The 21,395-nt window shown below is 38.1% G+C and overlaps 1 protein-coding gene across 1 annotated transcript in view; it reads left to right on the top strand.

Moving 5' to 3' along the window:
• Positions 1–5,422: 5,422 nt before the first annotated feature.
• LOC117923148 (cellulose synthase A catalytic subunit 8 [UDP-forming]) overlaps positions 5,423–21,395 on the top strand; it is a 31,405-nt gene continuing 15,432 nt past the window's right edge. The window contains exons 1-5 of the mRNA XM_034841389.1: positions 5,423–5,537; positions 5,659–5,755; positions 7,879–7,940; positions 9,445–9,501; positions 15,013–15,072. Of these exons, the coding sequence (XP_034697280.1) occupies positions 5,442–5,537; positions 5,659–5,755; positions 7,879–7,940; positions 9,445–9,501; positions 15,013–15,072 (372 nt within the window). The 5' untranslated portion in view covers positions 5,423–5,441. The remainder of the gene's footprint in view (positions 5,538–5,658; positions 5,756–7,878; positions 7,941–9,444; positions 9,502–15,012; positions 15,073–21,395) is intronic.

Raw genomic sequence — 21,395 nt, forward strand, 5'->3', positions numbered from 1 at the left:
ATTTTATAAAACCTTATTCTGAATATTGGAAATAGAATTTAAGGGTTCGGTTGAAAATTATTTTCAAGAATAGTTTTTTATTTTTCAAAACAAAAAACTATAAAAACACGTTTGACAATTAAAAAATATGGTGTTTTAAGATAATATTTTTTTGTTATTTTTTATTGTTTTCACTTGTTTTGTAAGATCTATTTTAAAAAATAATTATGTAAATATATAAAATGATTAAAAAAAAAACAATATATATAGAAATTATTTCTAAAAATATTAAAAATAAATTAAAAACTTTTTAAGTTTCCAAATAGACTTTTATTATACAAAACATTAAAAAATAATTTTTAAAAATTGTTCTCACAAACTATTTTTCAAAACTATTTTCGAAAATAGTTGTCAAATAAGCCCTAATTTTTTATGTCACATTCATAATTGAACTAGAGAAAGAAATAAAATCAAAGCAAAAGAAATCAAAATCAAAATCAAGAATTTCATTTAAGTAACATTTACAATATACGAAAAAAAATTAGAATGAATTAATCATTTTTAAAGTGTTATTATAAGTGAATTGAATGAAATATTTTGATTTTATTTTATCCTTGTAAACATAATTTCACTATTATTATTATAGATTAAAAAAATCATATTTAAATTGAATTACAAATGAATAAAATTTTTTTTTGTAACATGTGTATTTTTTTTTAAAGAAATTCATTAATTTAAATTATGGAATTAGTTTTTAAAATTAAAAAAAAATGCTCTAATAAATTAATAATTGCTTTTAGAAATTTTATTTAATAGACCAATATTTATTTTAATGGTTTTAAATATTCAAATATTTATTTTGAAATATTTAGGATTAATGTGAGGGGTAGTTAGATAGTTTTGGGGGAAATTTTGATTCCCTAACCACATTTCTATGCTTAAATGGATTATGAAAGGTTGCCTTCCATACCTTTTGAATTCATAATATACTTTAAACTATGTTTGATTCCGTAAAAGTATTAAGAAAAAAATAAAAAATACGAAATAATAAAAAAATAATTAAAATTATATATTTTAAAATTATTAAATTTTTACATAAAAAAGAAAAAATAAATGAAATAAGTTTAAAATGACATATAAAATAATTTATTAATTTTAAATTAATTTTTTATTTTCTTTCCTTTTTTTTTCCTCATATTCTTGGAAACCAAACATAGTCTTCACTTTCATTTTACCAATTATTACCCTATTTACACTCCTAAAAATAATGAAAGGGAAGTAAATTTGTCTAAAAAATATGGTTGTTTTAATTAAACCTTGCATGTGAAACTCTCTTTATTTATCTATATTCTCCTTATAGTTTTGTTACCTTCCAACAAAGATATCTTGTGACCTCATTTTTTTAGCTTTTCAAACTTCATTTCATATGAATTGCCTTTCTTTGATCTTCTCACTTTTCTTTTCTTTTTTTTTTTTCAATTTTTTTATTTATTTCTTGTCTTAGATTCTTTATCTTAAATTTTATTATTTTTTCTTCATATTTTCATTTTTCTATTGTACCAGTATTTAAGCGATTTTCATTCAATTTGCACTCCATCGTACGCTTTCTTTCCACCATCATTTTTATATGCTCTTATACTTCTTCACATAAGAAAAAATACAACATTAAATTGTCCATATTATAGCTATAAAAGATTTTATCATCCAATTCAAAGAATAAATTTATCTACAAAATTTTATACAAAAGATATTACACAGGAGAAAAAAAAATGAAGAGAATTTTACTTTTTAATACCGAGAGGTCAATGATAATTATATGTACAATTTTTAATATGATATATGTATTTGACTTCATTCCATCTCAATATTTTAATATTTTTCAAATTATTAAATTATTATAGTTCAATTAAAAATTAATTATCATCATTACTTAAAAGATGGTTCTATTACAAAAAGGATAAATTAAGATGTAATACGGATTAAAAAAATTCAAATAATTGTTACCAGCATTAAGGGTATTGATGTAATTTTATATTATAAATATTTATTTTAAAATGTATTTTGTAATAATAATTTTAAACCATTAATCTCTATTATTCAGTTAGTTGGCCTGATTTGCGTGAACGGAGAAAAAAAATCGGCGGAAATAGTGCCACCTCCCCCAAAGGTCCCGGCAATAAATAAATAAAATAATTGTCCACGTTTTTTTCGACCGTTGGGTGAATTCCGGCTAATTACTGGCCTCCACTAACAAAAGAGGAATGAATGCTCACCCCACTTGCTACTAAAGCGCTTGTCTGTCACTCACCAGTCAAATGCAAGATAAATGCATGTGTCAGCTAAAATTAAATTATGGCGAGTGTGGTCTTTAAGCACAGCTCCCATGGTTTGTTGCCCAAAATACCACTTTACAATTCTCCAGAAGTGGCAAATAAGCAAGGTTAGTTTGGTCATTATGCAGCAGTGAGGGCACGGTAGGTGTTTATTCCTCTGGCGAGGTCTGTAGAAAGTGTAGAGAGTCCAAGGGGAGGCTGTGGCAAATTACAAAGTTGTTCTCCCCATTGTTGAAACTCTGGTTTGTTCAGGTTTGTAGGTTTTGTTTGGCTTTATTTCTCATGGAGGATTCAGGGTTCACAGAGAAGTTGGACTCTCTCTGGTTCTTCTCCAATGTTCTTTCTTTGAGAAGTCAATCTATGGCTTCTGCCACTGATGAGAAAGCCACTCAAATCTCTCTCCATCATAGTCCCAAATCAGAGGCAACCAAACCCCTGAGCATAATTGCTCAGAATCAGAAGAATCAAACAGAGAATGCTGAGTTTCTGGTCCAACAACGAAGGTGTCTTAATTGTGGTGAGTTTGCTGTTGAAACTGAAGGCCAGATAGCGAAAACAGAGGTCTTGGAAGTGCTGCCACCAGTGAAAGAAGAAAAGAGAAGAAGCAAGAGAAGTTTCAAGTCATGTTTGAATCAAAGAAGAAGGGTTCTTGGGGAGTCTGATTTACAAGTGAAGGGGCTTGGCGATATGGGTTTTGATGTGAATGTGGTTTGTGGGAACTGGGTGGTTGAGGAAGCGTCTGGGTATCAGTGGTTTGGCAGTCCGCATCATGTTAAGATGCCTCCTCTTAGTGATGGCATGGCCATGAAGCATCATCTCAAGTCTTGGGCTTACGCAGTTGCCTGCACTGTCAGATGACAGAGTCTTATGGGAGTTGCATTTTGCCTCTCTGTCTCAGCTATGTAAGTGATCAAGGAGTTCTTTCTGGGTAAAGCTGTAGCAGGTGTTAAGAGTTGTTCAAATTATTTCAATGAAAAGTTCTTTTCTTTTATCTATTTTATTATTTTTTGTTTTTGGGACCAAACAAGGTGTTAGAAGGGCGCAGATTATATTTTCGATGAAAAATTGTATTGCATTTCAGTTATATACTAGTCACCATACTTAAATAAATGGAAAGGACTGGAACTGCAATGCCCGAGCTTGGTGCTGATCTTGCAGAGGAAAGCCTTGTTAAAATGTTGAACCAGAATAAAATTGAAATTATTTTCCATAATTCTTAATTATAAAACTGTACATATGAATCCCATGAGAAGTACCGAGATTTAGTGGGAAACTTGCACGAATCACTAGCTTTATTTACAAGGTTCTAATTTAGTTTTACTTCCAGAAATAAGACTAGGAAGTGTTCTATGAGATGCAGAAGGATGAAGATGGTGCCTTGGATCGCTTGCTTTAGTGCATGATATGGAAGGCTGTTCGATTGTTTAAACTGTTGTTGCTGCTCCGAATTCTTCTGCCCGTGCATTGATTACCTGATAATGGACATCTGTGTGATCTTTATGTGATGCTTTCCACTTTATTTCCATGAGGCCTGGTCATCAAGGAAGAAAACAAAGACCCAAGTGTCTCCTGTATTATTTAGGAGCCCCCAAGAATTGATCATGACAAAATATCAACTGGAACACTTAAAGTCTCTTGTCAAATGTCAGATTGAATCCAAACTTTAAAGAGGCCTAAATTGACGACCTATGCTCCCATCTCTTCATTACTTCTTCTGGATCCAAACTCATTTTCGGAAAATTTTCTCCCCTCAAATTAGCCCTATTTTATGTCCTGATTAGATGTCATATTTGAAGCTCTTCTTATGCAAATAATTATCGTGGATTCTGAATCACTATCGAGTCTTTTGAAGGTTCACTTTCACAGTCGAATCCTTTTCCTTCCATTATTGCACCCTTTCTAAGGTGGTTCTCTCTCTCGTTGCCTTTGTTGTGGATCCTGCAGATATGCCACCCCCAGATTCTGTGCTGCATTATGCAATCTGCATACTTGAAAGCGTTTACTAGAATGTCCAGCTTCACTGCCCAAGTTGCATTTCTTTTGATGACTCCTCCAGAAGAAAATCAGCTCTTCTATGTACCAAGTCCTGTCATTCACCACTTCCTGTAGCCAAGGTTCTGTGATGCCTCTCACATAGCTTCAAAACACTGTGGTTACAAGTTCTCAGGTAAAACTGAATAACCAAAGGTCTACAATAGAAGAGTACTCTAGGAATTTGGAGCACTTGGCATAAGAAAAATGGAAATCATATCTGATTCGTTACAAATGTAGACGTCAATTCACACGCAAGCTTTAAAATTCGTTCTTTTTCCTGTGAAGGATTTCTTGGTAAAATTTGTTCTTTTTAAGTTTCGACTTGAAGGGATTTCTCAGGTCTAGTTTCTTTTCTCTGCATCACCAGCAATGCCCCATTGCCCAAATGCATGTGCTAGTGATTAGTCTTGATGGATTACTTCAGAGTGAAAGCATTTTCTTGCATTCAGCTTGACTTTTTGAAAGCCCAAGGAACAACCTTCTCATCTGCTGAATACCATGGGTTTGAGGCTTTCAACTCCAAATCTCAAATAACACTCCCACCCTGGGGGCTGAACATGCATGCATATTAGGCTCATAACAGTGATCATCTCTGGAATGGTTGTTCATAATTGTATTGACTCACTCTCACCTGCATAGATGATGTCTACTTTGGATTCAATGAGTCCTGATGGATTCTTATAGTTTTAAAATACATCCAAATAGTTGGAAAAAGCTCGTACCTATATAATATCATTTTTTTTATTCGACATGATATTATAATCACTCTTATACAAATACAGACAAAACTCTCTCTGGGATCATGGGATAAAACAAACAAACATGTCTTTTGAACCAAACAATAATAATAGCATTTATAACGACTTGCTCTAATACTTGTATACTTTAGACTAAATAATAATGATAATAATAATAATAACCTCAATCCTAAATAAATTATTAAAGCCCAAAGTTTCATTGCTAAAGCCCAATCCCAATGGGCTCAACCTGACAGCCCATTGGGCAATAACCGACGCGACCAGAACATGAGCCCCAACCCAAAGTTGCAGGGATTTCACAAAACCAGACACCGAGCATCGGAAAGCCCAATACCCGATGGCGGAGGCACGACGGTTGAGAGGTCACAAGGCCACCGCCACCTGCTGCATCGCCTCCCGCGACCGCCCTGGCCTCGTCGCCACTTCCGGCGAGGTAAGCTTTTTCCTTTCTTATTTCATTTTTCTTCTGTTTGGTTGCCCGGAAACCGCGGGAACAGGAAAGATAATTGAAACCCTTTATTGGTTGTGTTATTGTGATCATTTTATGAAAATAGGATGGTTGCATTTGCTGGTTTGATATGCGATGCAAAGATGTGGTGCTTACAATGGATTTGGGAGTGAATCCAATTTCATCTTTGTGTTTCAAGCCAGGTGAGTTTGATTTAATTCTTGGATTGCATCATTGATACTGTACTGATTTCAGGATGCTTAAAGGCCGCAAATAAGTGCGTCGGTTTCTTATTTTATAATGAGTTCGGGTGAATTTTGTCTCTGCCTTTAGTTTGAATATAGTCCGTGTAGAAGATGTTTTTAGAGTTCATTGCCTGCTTGGAGGGGTTGTAGTTTATTCTTCTTTTCTTGTTTTCTTGATGCCTTAGTATGACTTAGTATGCTTGAGTGTGTATTTGGGTATTGCTCCTTTTTAGCATCAAACATGCTCGATTCTGAATATAGATCAAAGAAGATCCCCTGAAATGGTTCTGAGAAGCTTACACTACTCTTTGGCTCACAAAATAAGAAAATTAATGCTATTCTGGTGACAAAGTATGTAATCCTTTCAAATGAAGTAAAGTAACTAAGGATTTTTTTCCCTGCCCTTTTGCGCCTTACATTTTATCTGGCATCAGAATCACTGTTAATTGTTAATTATTCTCTGTTGGAAATAAAAATGGAGTCGATAAGATGAACATGCTGTACATATTCCCAAAATATTGAAGTTGAAAAATGTATAGAAAGTAAAAACTGTGACCACCAGTTTGATATTTAGGTAGCAATGGCACAGTAGCTGGCTCAAATCCAATAAAACCTTTATCATTTGGGCTCATTATAACAATCCTGTTATTGCATTTTATTTCCAAGATTTGTGCTTATATGTGTTTCACTAAGATTTTTATAGTGGTCAAACACTTAAGTTCAATTCCATCTTGGACTTAACTCCCTTTGTTGAAAGAGTAGAGCTTTTAAATTTTCCTAAAAAAATAATTATCAATTGTTATTTGATAATGTGGGAATTTTTGTGGTGACACTTCTCGGAGACACTAGTGGATCCCCAGATCCCCATTCCTCTTATTCCACTTGAACTGGGGTTGATATGTGTGAATCTTTCCTTTGTGAGCCTCTAACTCTAACAATCAGACAAGGCCCTCAAAGTTGTCCAAAATACTTGTTGAGCCTGAAATCGAGGTGCACTATTCTCATGTGGGCTTCCCTAGCCAAGTCTTGAATCAGGTGACCCTGAAGCATCTAATATCATGCAACTAGGCATCCCCTGCTTGAGGTAAACCCTTTGGCTTAATGGAGATGTCCTCAAATGACCACTCTCTTTGAGGGGCACAAGGAGGCAACCATCAAAGGAACCCTCATGATGGGGCAAATTGTTGGGTATTTCTCATAACCTTTTTAACAAGGTTAGGAGGTGTCAAGTAGAGCCAGGGTATGAATCTGGGAAGTGATCTATGCTTTCTAACATGGTTTGGTCATGCATAATGAAGATCAAATAATGGACCCGGAAGGACAAGTGAATTTATTCAAGTTCAAAGCACAAGAACCAGAAATACACCAAAAAGAAATCAGATAGTGAGAAAAAGCATATGATGGAGATGTGGTAGAGGAGGTTGGTTGTAAATGAGGATGGATTAGTGATGGAATCTTCTGTTTTATGCAGGTTTTGTAACGTGAAAGACAAAATTAAGTGGTTATTTGTTGGGCTTGTTTTGGAGCACATTGATATTGGTTTCTATGGGCTGAAAGGGAGAGTATAATTGGTGAGAACTCGGGCATTGTGGTATTTCCTGTGTGAGGGGGTTTGGTAGAGTTTCTTCAGCTACAGGGACATGCTTTACTTCACTGACGGTGAAGCATGTTAATTGATTTTCTTGATGATCTGTATCTAGAGATAGTTTTCCTTTGTGCTATTCTTGTTTTTATCCTTGTATGTTTCGCATGAACTCACATTGCTCCTTTATGCACCTTTACTGTTCTCTTGCTTATAAATGAATTTAAAAGAAAAAGGGAAAAGGAAAAAACATGATGGTCCACAACTAAGTAGAGGATGTAACCATACATAGAGCAAAATGGCATAATGGGATCCCATGTAGCCAATCTCAAAAAGTTAGGTTTTTGGAATAGTCTTTGTGGAGATTTTAACATATGAAGTTGGGTGATAATTTTTTTAGTATGGCATTTATATCATTAGAATCTAGGTTATGTTTTTGAATCTTGAGTGGGAAAAGATTAGTAATCTGTTCTTTGCAAATGATTGTGGTATCACCCAGGGAATGAAGATATCATTTATGTCTCCTCAGGATCGGAAGTCAAGTGTTTCGATGTGCATCTGGTAATGATTTTATTGTTTTGTTACAACATTGACTAGTTGCAATCTTTCATGAACTTCTGCTTTATTTATAAACTGCTGTCTTTGAGTCATATTATTTATTTTTTATTGATGGTTTTTTAGTTAATGAGAACATTTCTTAAATTTTTAAATAATTGAGCTTGCCCTACTACAATTGTATCTCACTATTGCAGAAATTTATTACATCAGCTGTGCAAGATATTAGTAGAAAAAGGAAACAAAATGAAATCACAACTCTCCATAAAACTGGCATCCACAACCAATTTGGCTAGAGTGCAAATTTAAGAACCTTGCAAGAAGTTGACTTAACTGCCTTCCTGATATTATTTGACCCAAAATTTGAATCTATGTAAAGAAACTTAGTGCTTGATCCTCCAAAATGCATTGGAGTGCCTAATATAATGGGATCCCATATTTGATTCTAGCAACCTTAACTTCTTTCTCTCTCTTTTCTTGCTCTCTTCTCCTTTCCTTCCCCTTCTTTCTCTCTCTTTTCCCTCTCCCACTCTCCTTTTATCCCCTTCTCTTTCTCTCTATCTATATGTCTCTCTATTGCTCTCTTTTTGCATCTAAAACCTCTCTATTTCTTTCTTTGTCTTTCTTTCTCTCTTTCAATTTTCTTGTTCTCTCTTTTTGTCTTCTCTCCCTGCCTCTCCCTCTCTACCTCTTTTTCTTTCTCCTCCACTCCCTCTCTTTCTCTCTTCCTCCACCCGTTCCTCTTTCTTTCTTTCTCTTATCCATTTCTATCTTTGTCTCTCTCTTTGCTCCATCCTTTCATTTGTTTTTTCTTTGCTCTCTTTCTCTTTTCTTCGTCCCCTTCTCCCAGTTCTTCGTTCTCCCTTTCTCTGTCCTTTTCTCTCTTGTCCCTCCCTCTTTCTCTCTCTTTTCTCACTCTCCTCCTTTACCTTCTCTCTTTCGCTTCTCTTCTCCCTTTATCTTTTTTTTCTATCCCTCTTTCCCTTCCTCTGCCCTTGTCTCTCTTCTCCCTTTGTTCCCCCCTCTCTCTCTTTCTCGTTCTCCCTCTATCTCTCCTTCATCCCTCTCTCCCTGTTCTCCATTCTCCCTTCATCTGTCCTAGTCTCTCTTGTTCCTCTGTCCCTCGTTTCCCTCTTCTCTTCATCTCCTCCTCCTCCCCCCCCCCCCCTTCCCTCCTTCCCCTCTCTCTTTTCCTCCCCTCCCTCCCCTTCTCTGTTTCCTTCCTTCCCTTCTCCGTTGTACTTGCTGTTTTATTTATGTCATGTTTGCACTAAAGTGCCATCATGCTTTACTGTTGACTTCTGTTCCATTAATAATTGATATCACATATTTAGTTGCTAATGCATGACCTATGTCCATCTATTGCACATGCTCCTTTAGTTGTATCATGCTTCCACCTAGGCACTATTATGCTCTATGATCTATTTATATCCCCCCAGTTACTTCCATTCAATTGATGTTGATATCCCATTTCTGGTTTCTAATTCATTACCTGTTTTCTATCTTGGAGGCTGATGCATGGAAGCCATTGGAGAGTTACAACTACAATAAAGAGGAGATAAATCAGGTACATGCTATTGGTACTGTAAGTGATATTTTAACATTTTCAAGATTGTGGCCAGATTTTATGCTTTTGATCAGCACCTCTGTATTTTTCTTTGGTTATATTTGGTTAAAGAAATGCAGCTGAATTCTATGACCCATATTGGACTATGACCAGATACTGATGCTTGTGCCCAGCAACAAGCCTTTTTCTTCTGTTTTTCAATAGTGGCCAGCATTAATCAACTGTCCAAATCATCTCTTGTAACTCTAATTGACATATGAACCAAGTAGCCTTTTTTTTCTTTTTCTTTTTTTTCTCAAGTTTGAATAGACTGTGATTTAACTAATTTTAAAATAAAGTTGAATGCTAAGTCTAAATGATGTGTTTGTTTTTATTAAGTTCTAAATTCTATTTACATGCTAAAACACTTGAAAATTAATACTCAAATAAGTTTTTCCTTGCAAAAATGGTTATTAGTTTCTTTTTATTTTATGTAAATAAGATAAATATGAGTGAACTAATAATTTGATTAAAAAAAAAAGTAATAATTTAACGTATTTCCAATACCTCAGAATGCCAAATTTATTGCAATACCCAAAATTTTAAAAATATTATTTTATATAATATTTATCAAAATAGTAGGTGGTGGTTGAGCAGAGGCTAGCAAATCGAGAGGAGTGGGGTGGTGGATGCTGATTAGCAATGATGGAATCAAAGAAAGGGTCAGATTTGTGTTTGGCTGTTTGTGGAAGCTCAAGTTGAGAAGAGAAAGAAAAAGAAAAGTGACTTTTTCTATTGAGAGAAAAGAATATATATATATATTCACCTTTTTTTTTATTAAGACAAAATTGTCTTGAAAAAAGTAATAAGTTTTTTAACAAACATTTCTAAAATGTCTTGAGTTTTGGAAACAAGTTGCTTTAAGAGTTAATGTTAAAAAGAATAAACAAGGCCTTACTCTAGGTCTGAATTGTCACTATCAATGTATGCTAATATATACCTTGTGCCATAATTCTGAGTTTCAAATTTTAGTCATTGACTGAAATTTCAAAACTATAGGCAAAATGCTTTGGCATATCATTTTGCTTATTTGGTGTAGGAATTTAGTGAAATCAACAAACTTTGCCATCTTGTGTAAAGATAAGGGAAGCTCTTTGCCATGTATTGCAAGAAATAAAAATAAAAACAAAAAATCATTTTCCCTTCCTTTTTCCTTTTTTAAAATTGATTTTTTTTTTCTTTTTTGGTCTCTTTTCATTATAGCTTTCTCATCCTACTCTCATTATACTTGAGCATTCAGTTTAATCTTATAATCAGTTTGACATGAGATAAACATAATTATTTAAAAGAATCATTATTCTATATTTATCCAAGAGAAAGAGACTATTATTTGTGATTAGTTGTTTCATAGTTGTTAAAGGTGCACTTTAGGCATGCATAAGCTCAGGGCATATTGACTACCTAGCTGTAGCACCTTGCCTACCACAGTCTCATCGTTTTTTTTTTTTTTTTGACAGTTTTATTCTGGAAATTTTAAGATTTATGTTAAAGTTTGTATAGTTGCATTAGTTTTTTGTTGCTTTAATTAAAATTTTGGATCATATTTGGTGATATAAGTATATGACAAATGTTTACATGTCCAAATTTGCAATATATTTTATGAAATGAACATGCACCCTAGGTTGCGTTTAGTTCCTTGCACCTTTTAGAATTATATATATATATTTTCAATTTAAATATTTTATTTTCTTTTATTTAGTTGAAGATTTTTAAGAAATTTGTTAATTTTGAGTGGAACTATAGGGAAGAAAATGCTTGATTATTTTGATTTGGTGCATAGTGTTGATTTGGTTTATTTGTATACATATATATATATAAGTAATAGGAATGTATCTTAGGGTTAAAGGGGGACAAATCAAATACATATGGAGTATACTAATTTTTTTAATTTGTTTATTTATTCATTTTTTTATCTTATAAATGATGCACTTTTCAATGCACACATTATTTTAATGATGTTTTATGTTTAAAAAATGTATCATACTATTATTTGCATGTTGTATACAAAGTTTTCTTTGAAGTTTTCACATCTTGGTAATAATTTCTGTAAATTTTTAAAAAATAGTATTTGGATATTTTATTGATAGTTGCATCCATATTTTTCATATTTCAATGTTTCATTTTTGTTGTTTGTTGGCTTTAGATGAGTACATTTGGTTTGTAGAAATTGCATTCTTTATCTGATGAAATATACATATATATATATACCAAAACATCATAGAACATGCTCTTGCTAAAATGATGTCAATTACTTTGTTGCCCATGAACATCATTTTTTGGGAGTTTTAAGGATGAAGCAAGGCTTAGATGATCAGAGGCTGCTGGACAGAAAAATGGAGAGGAAATTGGTGGTTCAGACAGATTCAAGAACCTTTGGGAACAGAGTGTCTGTGGATCAGGGTCAAACAGTTGGTTGGATTGTTTGAGAAGGAAGAAGGTTACCAAGGGTGGATCAAAAGTAGGAAATAGGTGATTTGAATGGCTGGAATGTTTGGATTACTGCTGTAAAGGGGGATCAGAGGAACATCTTTGTTGAGATTTTAGAGGCAATTGTATATGGTATCAGATTGGACCTGGGACTATGTCAAGCAAGTAGATGCCTTGTGCTCTCTTTTCATCCCAAGATGATAGGTGATTCTTCATTATCTTGCAAGAAGGAGAGTGGCTTGCATTGATCATCAAAATAAAAGATATGGGTTTTTTTGAGGTAGTGGCAAAAACAATGCAATCAAAGAGGGGAGGCTGGTGTTCATGGCCCTGTAAGCCCAGCTGTGGCACAGAGAGCCATGCCCAAGTAGTGAATTCAGCTGAAATAGTGAACAACTTGAAGGATTTGAAAAGTTGTTTAGTTGAGTGGTGGAGGGATTTTGATTATCCTATTCCTGATAGACTGTCACTGGAGTTGTGGGACCTAGGTGGTGGATTGAGGGGTGAGAATAGTTGAACTCAATGCTGCTCTCTTCTTGTTTGTGTTCAAGTCAGAGAAAGGTTATAGAATGTTAAGGTGTAGACTTTGGTTTCTTGACATATGGGTTCCTTCAGTTGGTTGTTTGAGGAAAGAAGTTGAATTAAAGGCTGCTCATTTATGGAGTAGAAAATGGTCTAAGAGGGTAGGGAGCTTATTGGGTGGGTTCTTGCCAGTGGATGAGAGGATGGTCTTGTGGCCACATTCTAGGTGGGGTTTTGTTGAAAGATAATGGTTGTGGATTCCCAGGTGAGATCAGGATTAGGGTGAGTTGTTTATATCAAATGACAACTTTGCTGTCCACACTTCTTTCCTTATTTTAGCCCACAATTGTTTCCTTATTTCTCCATTTATTATTCTGTACAGTTAGCATACATTATTTGACGGATTATAGTTTACATATATAGGGCTAGAATCATGCTGGAATTTATTTGTTTTTATTTGCTTTCCATGTATAGCATCCTTGTAAAGTCTATATATAATATACAAAACTTAAGGCCAAGGTATTCGGCCATTCACACAATATTTTGACATGGTATTAGAGCTTGTGTTCTAAACCTAGAGTTTACACGCTTTCTAGTTTTTCTTTGGGTTTTCTCGGATTTAGCTCTAAGGGCTCTCGGATTTAGCCATAGGGGCTCTCGGATTTAGCCTTAGGGGCTCTCAGATTTAGCCCTAGGAGCTCTCGGATTTAGCCCTAGGGGCTCTTGGATTTAGCCTTAGGGGCTCTCGGACTCTAGCCCAGCTTTTGGGTTCTTTTTTTTCCTAGGCTATTTCTGTCTTCATAATGTCTGGAGAATATTCTATTGTTCGTTTCAATGGCAAAAACTATCTTAGTTGGGAGTTTTAGTTTAAGATGTTTGTGAAAAGTAAGAAGTAAGACAGAGTCTCTAAGTCATTTACGAAATCTGAGTATCGAGCGATGTCTCTTGCTTGTTCTGAAATCATTTGGCTTCAAGGTTTGCTTGCGGAGTTAGATTTTTCTGAGACCGATCCTACACCTCTACATGCTGATAATACAAGTGCTATTCAGATCACGGCCAATCCTGTCTATCATGAGCGCACAAAGCATATTGAAGTGGACTGTCACTCTATCCGTGAAGCCTTTGAAACTCGTGTTATCACTCTTCCACATATTTCCACTGACTTACAAATTGCTGATATCTTCACCAAGGCTCTCCATTGTCATCGACATTGCTTGCTAAGTAGCAAATTGATGCTTATTGATCAACCTGCATCAATTTGAGGGGGGCTATCAAAGGACAGCTTTGCTGTCCATACTTCTTTCCTTATTTTAGCCCACACTTCTTTCCTTATTTTAGCCCACAATTGTTTCCTTATTTCTCCATTTATTATTCTGTACAGTTAGCATACATTATTTGACAGATTATAGTTTACATATATAGGGCTAGAATCATGCTAGAATTTATTTGCTTTCCATGTATAGCATCCTTGTAAAGTCTATATATAATATACAAAACTTAAGGCCAAGGTATTCGGCCATTCACACAATATTTTGACAGTTTAATATTCAATCCTTCTTGTGGAGACAGCACCATGGATGAGTTTGGAGTTGAAAGAAGGCCTGTCAGTTTGTTATCTGACAAGGGATGGGTGTTCAGAGGTTGAAGAAGAAGAAGCACATGAGGTCATGCATGAACTGAGAGGCGTATATGGATGTGGGAGACTGAGAGGTTATGATAGTGAAGTACATGTGGCTGTCTCTGGTGAAAAGGTGGGTGAGTGAGGACCGTTAGACATGAATTAAGAATTTGAACATGGGTAGTGGTGGGGTTACTGATTCTATGCTGTCCAATTCAATTCAATTGGGCTGGCCCAAGGAGCTCAGGCCTCTCGGGGGAGGTGAAAGCCTTCCTGAGGATAATATCAACACAGTGAATTTTGGGCTGTTAGACCCCACTAAGGGAGGTCTTTATGGACCATGGTGATAGCTGCCCAGTGTTGGAGACTAGTCTTCTAGTTCTGACTCCAATGTGGCTGGGATAATGTCTTCTGATTCCTCTAGTGATTGTGAGTTTTATTATGCTAGCATTAAGCAGATTGCTTTTGGCATTGCTTCTAAAAATATTGATGAGGGTGATGGGTTTTGGCAGAGTAAGGCGAAGCTGTTACTCTGCACTAGGAAGCAGAGAATTCCTTGGCTCTTAGTATAAAGCAGTTGTGGGTTAGGGAGGCTGAAGAGGTGTTTTCCTGCCTCGAAGGCTGCTCAAGTCCCTAGCTTGGAGAGGAGGAATGATGGTCCCTTGAGAATGGTTACAGGTGTTTTTATAATCTTACAGCTTTCTCTTGTTCCTTAATATATGTTATTTTATGAGTCACATTATGCCATTTGATGTTTGGTTTGGATCTTATTGGTTTGTGAAGTTCCCTCTCCATCTTCTATCATAGTCCAAATCATGACTTCATATATAACAGGATTTTCTTTTAGTCTATGCAATATCACGCATAAAGAATTTTTTAACAGAATTTTATTTCAATGTCTGCAGATTGCATGCAATTCTAAGTCATCTTTTCTTGCATCTGCAGATGATGATGGTGATGTCAAGGTACTAATTGTTCATTGATTGGGTTTTGTTTTTCTGTTAATAATAGCAATATGTATAGATTGGGTTTTATACACTGTTATATACTTGTATCAATCCTTATGTTGGATATATAGCCATTTGGTAGAGGTGTGTTTTTGTGAGTGTGTGTTGTGATGTAGGGAGGGATGGAAGGGGAGTTTATTGCCTGTTGTTGGGTTGGAATTGATACCAAGCTTAGTTTTCCCCTGCTACTTTTCTTTTTTGTTGAGAAAATTTCATCTTATTATTCAGCTGATCATGCTGGCATCATTGGTAAAGCATATGGTTGCTACTAGAGATTTTTCATGAGCAACTGTATGATACAAGAATTTTAGGTTATGCCTTTCTCCTTCTGCAATTTTTCTGTTCTCTATTGTGTGGATTTGTCATGTTATTTTTCTTATGTTTACATACATAATTTAACTTGCATTAACTCCTTAGATTTGAAGGGTTAAACCTAAATTAGAAAAACATAGTTTTCCCTATAGGTTATGTGTACAAAAGGTGAAGGCATAGGAACAAAATAAGCAGGAAGTAAAAAAAACAAAGTTGAGGGAGAAGGAAGAATCCTGTTGTGTGCTGGATGGATGATATGACATGGACTGCCTCAAACACAGTTCCACAGTATTTTTCTTTAGTTTCCACCACCATAACAAAAATAAAATAGAATAAAATGAAAAAGCAAAAGATACATATATGATAGAGATCTTCAGGGTATTGTATCCCTTCTTACAGGAATTTCAAATAGGTAATACTCCATAACATACCATGATAAGACTCTTGACTAAAAGTATGCAAAAAATGAATAAACCAATCAGCAGATCCTTTTCACATAATAGAATAGGATAGAATAAATTTATTCAGGTTTTACTTGGTGGTAAAGGACCAATGTCATACCCTTTTCTCCTAAATTCCTAATAGAAAGAGTCTTGGCAAAATACCCTACATCCTGATAATTTCCTTTCTTGGAGTATCTCTATTACTTGTAATCACATGGCCTAGAGAATTTCCATTTAGACTGAGAAAATGGAACAAGGTCATTGGCCTATGGACCATGAATAATGCCCAGGTTGATTTTTTTATTATTACCTCAGCAGGCCTCCCTGGGCAAGCTACCATTTTTATCTCAAAATAAATGAGTATTTTACCATTTTTTATTTGATTAAACACCCACTTTTTTGGGCAATGTTGGTCTTCTAATACTTGGAATCTATCTCACACATTTTGTCTGCCCCTCACTATGAGACCTCCCTGTATACAGTTCTGAAGAACAAAAAATATTGAACGGAGAATTTTTTTTTTGATAGGTAAAGAAAATTCATTAAGAGCCAAAAGGCTAGAGAAAGGGTATACACGTAGTATACCAAGTACAAATCAGCAAAAAACAAAAGGACGAGCAAGCCTGACCCTTACTTGGTGGCTAGCCAGTCAACGAAATCTATCAAAGACAATGTATGATCCTCTATGTATACCCTAACCCAATTCACAAAAGTGTACAAAAAAATGGATTTAATATCTTGATCGTTCCTCTCAATATCGTCGAAAGCCCTTCTATTCCTTTCTTTCCAAATGGTCCACATTAGGCAGAGGGGGCAGCTCTCCAAGCTTTCTCTCTTTTCTTGCCCACAAAAGAACCATGCCAACCCAGGAGGTTTCTTTTCACAGAGGAGTGCATCACCCATTGCACCCCAAAAAGGGAGAAAATCAAAAGCCATAACATTCTAGCTTTTTCACAGAATAGAAGAAGGTGATCTGTGGTTTCCTCCTCTTGTTTACACAGAAAACATCTGTTGGGAATGCTCCAACCAAATCTCTTCAGGCGGTCAGTGGTGAGGAGCCTGTTCCAAGCCGCCTCCCACCCAAAGAAGCTAGCCCTAATTGGAACCCAAGGCGTCCAAATAGTTCTAGCCGGGAAGGGGGGCTTGGTGTCCCTTGAAAGTGAACTGTAAAAAGACTTGACAGAAAACGTCCCATTCTTGTTCTCTTTCCACCGGAGTAAGTCCTCTACACCTCTTCTAATGGTCAAAGGATGAAGCTTACATAATAAGCTTTCTACTTCTCCCACCTCCCAATCATTAAGGTGCCTGTTAAAACGAAGTCCCCAGCTTCCCCCAACTTCATCTTCCTCCCAAGCCTCAGCTACCCAGCCTTCTTTGTTGACGGAAAGATTAAACAAGATGGGGAAAGCTTCTTCCAAAGCTTGATTTCCGCACCACAAGTCCTTCCAAAATTTCACTCTAGTGCCATCCCCTATGGTGAAGCGGGAATGAGAGCGAAAGTTCTCCCAACCATTTCTGATAGCCTTCCAAACTCCCACCCCATAGCGGTCTCTCACTCCTTTGGAGCACCAACCCCCTCTTGGAGGTCATACTTACTAGAGATAATTTGCTTCCAAAGGGACTCATTCTCATTAGCTAATCTCCACAACCACTTCCCAAGGAGGGCCTTATTAAAAGTAGATAGACTGCGAATGCCCAGGCCTCCTTTCTTTTTAGTAGCACAAATAGCCTTCCAACTCACCAAGTGGGGTTTATTCTCTAAGGCACCACCGCCCCATAAGAAATCCCTTTGGATCTTTTCAAGCCTTGCGCACACTTTCTTAGGGATCACAAAGAGGGAAAGGAAATAGGTTGGGAGACTAGAGAGGGTGCTTTTTAGCAATGTGAGGCGGCCACCTTTGGAGAGGTATTGCCTTTTCCAGAGAGACAACCTTTTCCTGAATCTTTCTTCCACTGCATCCCACACCCTAGTAGATTTGTAAGGGGCTCCAAGGGGAAGACCCAAGTAGGAGGTAGGTAAACTCCCTATCTTACATCCCAAGACCGACGCAAGAGTCTCCATAGGGATGCCTTCCCCCACTGGGATGGCCTCCGTTTTGCTCAGATTGACTTTTAATCCTGAAATCGCCTCAAACCACATGAATGTCCAACTAAGATAATGCAACTGATCTGCTTCGGCGTCACAAAAGATTAAGGTGTCATCGGCAAACAGGAGATGGGACACAAGCAGCCCCTCTCTTCCTCTTCCTCCCACTCTGAAACCCGAGATAAAGCCCCCATTTCTTGCACAAGACAGCAATTGGCTAAGGGCTTCCATGGCAAAAAGGAAAAGATAGGGGGATAGGGGGTCTCCTTGTCTCAATCCCCTAGAGCTACGAAAGAAACCCGTGGGACTTCCATTGATGAGGATTGAGAAGGTAGCCGTAGAGTAGCACCAATTCATCCACTTTTTCCATCTATGCCCAAATCCCATCTTAGTCATCACATCCATGAGAAAGTCCCACTTGACATGGTCAAAAGCCTTCTCAATGTCCATCTTGAGAAGGAGGCCCGGATTGTTGCCTTTCAATCTAGAATCAAGGGCTTCATTAGCGATGAGAACAGCGTCCAAAATCTGTCTCCCATGAACGAAAGCATGCTGTGTATCTGAAATCACCTCCCCCATCACTGATTTTAGTCTATTGGCAAGGACTTTGGCAAGCAATTTGTAGACACTCCCTACTAAGCTGATTGGTCTGAAATCTCTTAGGTCTTCGGCCCCCTCTTTCTTAGGGATGAGCAAGAGGAACGTGGAATTTAAGCTTCTTTGGAAAGTCCCATGGAGGTAGAACTCTCTAAAGAGGCCCAAAATCTCTGGTTTAATAACGTCCCAACAAAACAACCAGAAAGCCATTGTGAACCCATCCGGTCCTGGGGCTTTGTCACCACAGAAGCTGCTTAGGGCTGCAAAAATTTCTTCCTCTGAAAACATAACTTCTAGGCTGCTGGCCGAACCTTCTCCCAGCTCCTTGAAGTTAAGGCCATTGATACTAGGCCTCCAATCCCCTGAATCTGAGAGTAAGGCCTGGTAGGCCCTACATACACCTTCTTTTATATCATCCAAGGAAGAGAGATTTACACCATTCACTTTGATCTTAGACATGAAGTTTCTTCTTGCCTTAGCATTAGCCATTTTGTGGAAATATTTGGTGTTTTTATCGCCTTCTTTTAACCAGATTTCTCTTGACTTTTGTCTCCAAGATGTTTCTTCCAACAGAGCCCATTTCTTATAGTCCTCAAGAGCCTTGTTTTTGGCCTCCACTTCTCCAGGAGACAGAGGGTTCTCATTCTCCTTGGCCTCCCACTGCTGCAGGCGAGAGAAGGCCTCTGCTCTATTAGAAGAAACGTTGCCTACCACCTCTTTGTTCCAGATTTTAAGGTCCTTCTTAAGAGCTTTGATCTTCACAGCGATGCAATGGCTACTATAGCCTTCGACTGAATAGCCATTCCACCAGCTTCTTACTAGGTCTTTGAAACCATCTAATTTCAGCCACATATTTTCGAAACGGAAGGGACTTTTGCCTGACGAGAATCCACCAGCTTCTAGAACTATGGGCTGTGATCCGAGACCAAGCGAGGAGAGCAGATTGAGTGATGGCAGAGAAGTGGTCCTCCCAAGGTTCTGAGATTAGGAAGCGATCCAATCTAGAGGCAGCTTGGGAGTTCAAACCCCCTATCCAAGTGAAAGGACCTCCAGCCAGATGGAAATCCCTCAGCCCCAGCTCCTCAATCACTTCAGTAAATCTCCTCATTTCCGCTGTGAATCTAGGGGCATTTCTTCTTTCCTCTGGAAATCTTACAGCATTAAAGTCCCCCCCTATGCACCAGGGTCTTCCCAGAGGCCACGGATGGCTCCAAGCTCCTCCCAAAAATCTTCCTTTTCACTGCCTATCACTGGCCCATAAACTCCAGAGAAAATCCAAGAGAATCCATCAGCGCAGTTTCTAAAGCGAACAGAGATGGAGTACCCCCCTCTTTCAATCTCTAACTTCTCCAAGACTCTGTTATCCCAGAAGAGAAGGAGACCTCCTGCCGCACCCCTAGCGTCCACTGAAGCCCAATTGAGAAATCTTCCTACTCCCACACTTTTAACCAATTGCGGAGAAACTTCTTTCACCTTCGTCTCCAAGAGGCAAACCAAATCTGGTTTTTGATTCCTCACCACTCCCTTAATCAGATTTCTTTTGCACCATCATTAATCCCTCGGACGTTCCAACAGAGAATTTTAATTCTCATTAATCAACTGGAATCAAATCCCAGGAGCTATGACCGGATCTTTTGGTTATCCCGGATGTCTCCCCATAACTAACAGAGCATTCCAATCTTTTTAACTCTCTTTCAAAGCGGGTGGTGCAAGATTTTTTCTTCTTCCTTCTCTTGCAGAGGGAATTATTTCCAGTCCTCAGCTTCAGTTTCTTAAGCAAGGCCAGAATTTCTACTTCATGCCCTTCAACAGGCATTCCCAATACACTGCTAAAATGAAAAAGCTTGGAGATCTCCTCATCTGACCATCCTTCTTCACTTGGATGAGCAACCGACGTGTCTCTCTGCTTTGCCACGTCAGTTTCCGGATCAGAGCTCGGTGCTTCCGTCAGAACCACTGTCGACCCGTCTCTGAGCATCATGGACAGAGGGCTCGGCGTCGCTTCCTCTTCCCTTGTCGTCAATTTCCGCTGACTAGAGCATCGACCCTTACCCCTCTCAAGCCCCGAATCCCAGAATGGAGTAGAAGAAGAGGATGGCTCCCCTCTCGAGGAGATCAGGGGTAGAGACAGGGTACCTTGTGGATCTCGAGGTTGGGCAGGAGAGGAAGGCTCCTTCACAGGCGGCGACTCATCCGAAAGGGGCGACGCTTGCCTTTGGGGTGATTTGCGATCTTCGACGGCGAGGGAGGGCTCCATCGCTGACGTCGACGCATCCAAAAGGGGCGACGCCTGTCTCTGGGGAGATTTGCAAGCTTCGGCGAGGAGGGAAGGCTTAGCCGCTGGCGTCGGCATGTCCAAGCGGGGCCATGCTTCCATCTGGGGAGGAACTGCGAAGGTAGGAGTCGGAGCGGGGCTTCTCTCCACCGGCTCGACGAACACTTAGGGCTTCCTCGCCCAAAGTCATTAAGATGGGCTGGATCGAGGGGCTTAGGGGAAGACCCCAAAGAGGCTGAGTCTTGGGCCTTCCCTAGCCCAGGCCAAAGGAGGCGCCACGAGTCAGGCCCGAATGGACCAGGGCGTCCAAACATTGGCCCGTCTCCACATCACGGCCAGGGGGCAGCCGGCCCGTCTCATCTTCGTGGGCTGGGGAAGGGGTAGCAGCTGCATCAGTCTTGTCCGTGGTAGGGGCACCACTTCCCATGACCGGCGAGGGCAGCTTTTCAGACTGCGGGAGGACAGAGGAAGAGGGCCGGGAGTCCACGCTCCCCTTAGCGCGTGAAGGGCTCACCTCGTCTTCCCCAATCTTCCAAACACCAGACCCGTGGGAGGGGATCACAGGGGA

Source organism: Vitis riparia, chromosome 10 (assembly GCF_004353265.1).
Source record: "Vitis riparia cultivar Riparia Gloire de Montpellier isolate 1030 chromosome 10, EGFV_Vit.rip_1.0, whole genome shotgun sequence".
Taxonomy (NCBI): Eukaryota; Viridiplantae; Streptophyta; class Magnoliopsida; order Vitales; family Vitaceae; genus Vitis; species Vitis riparia.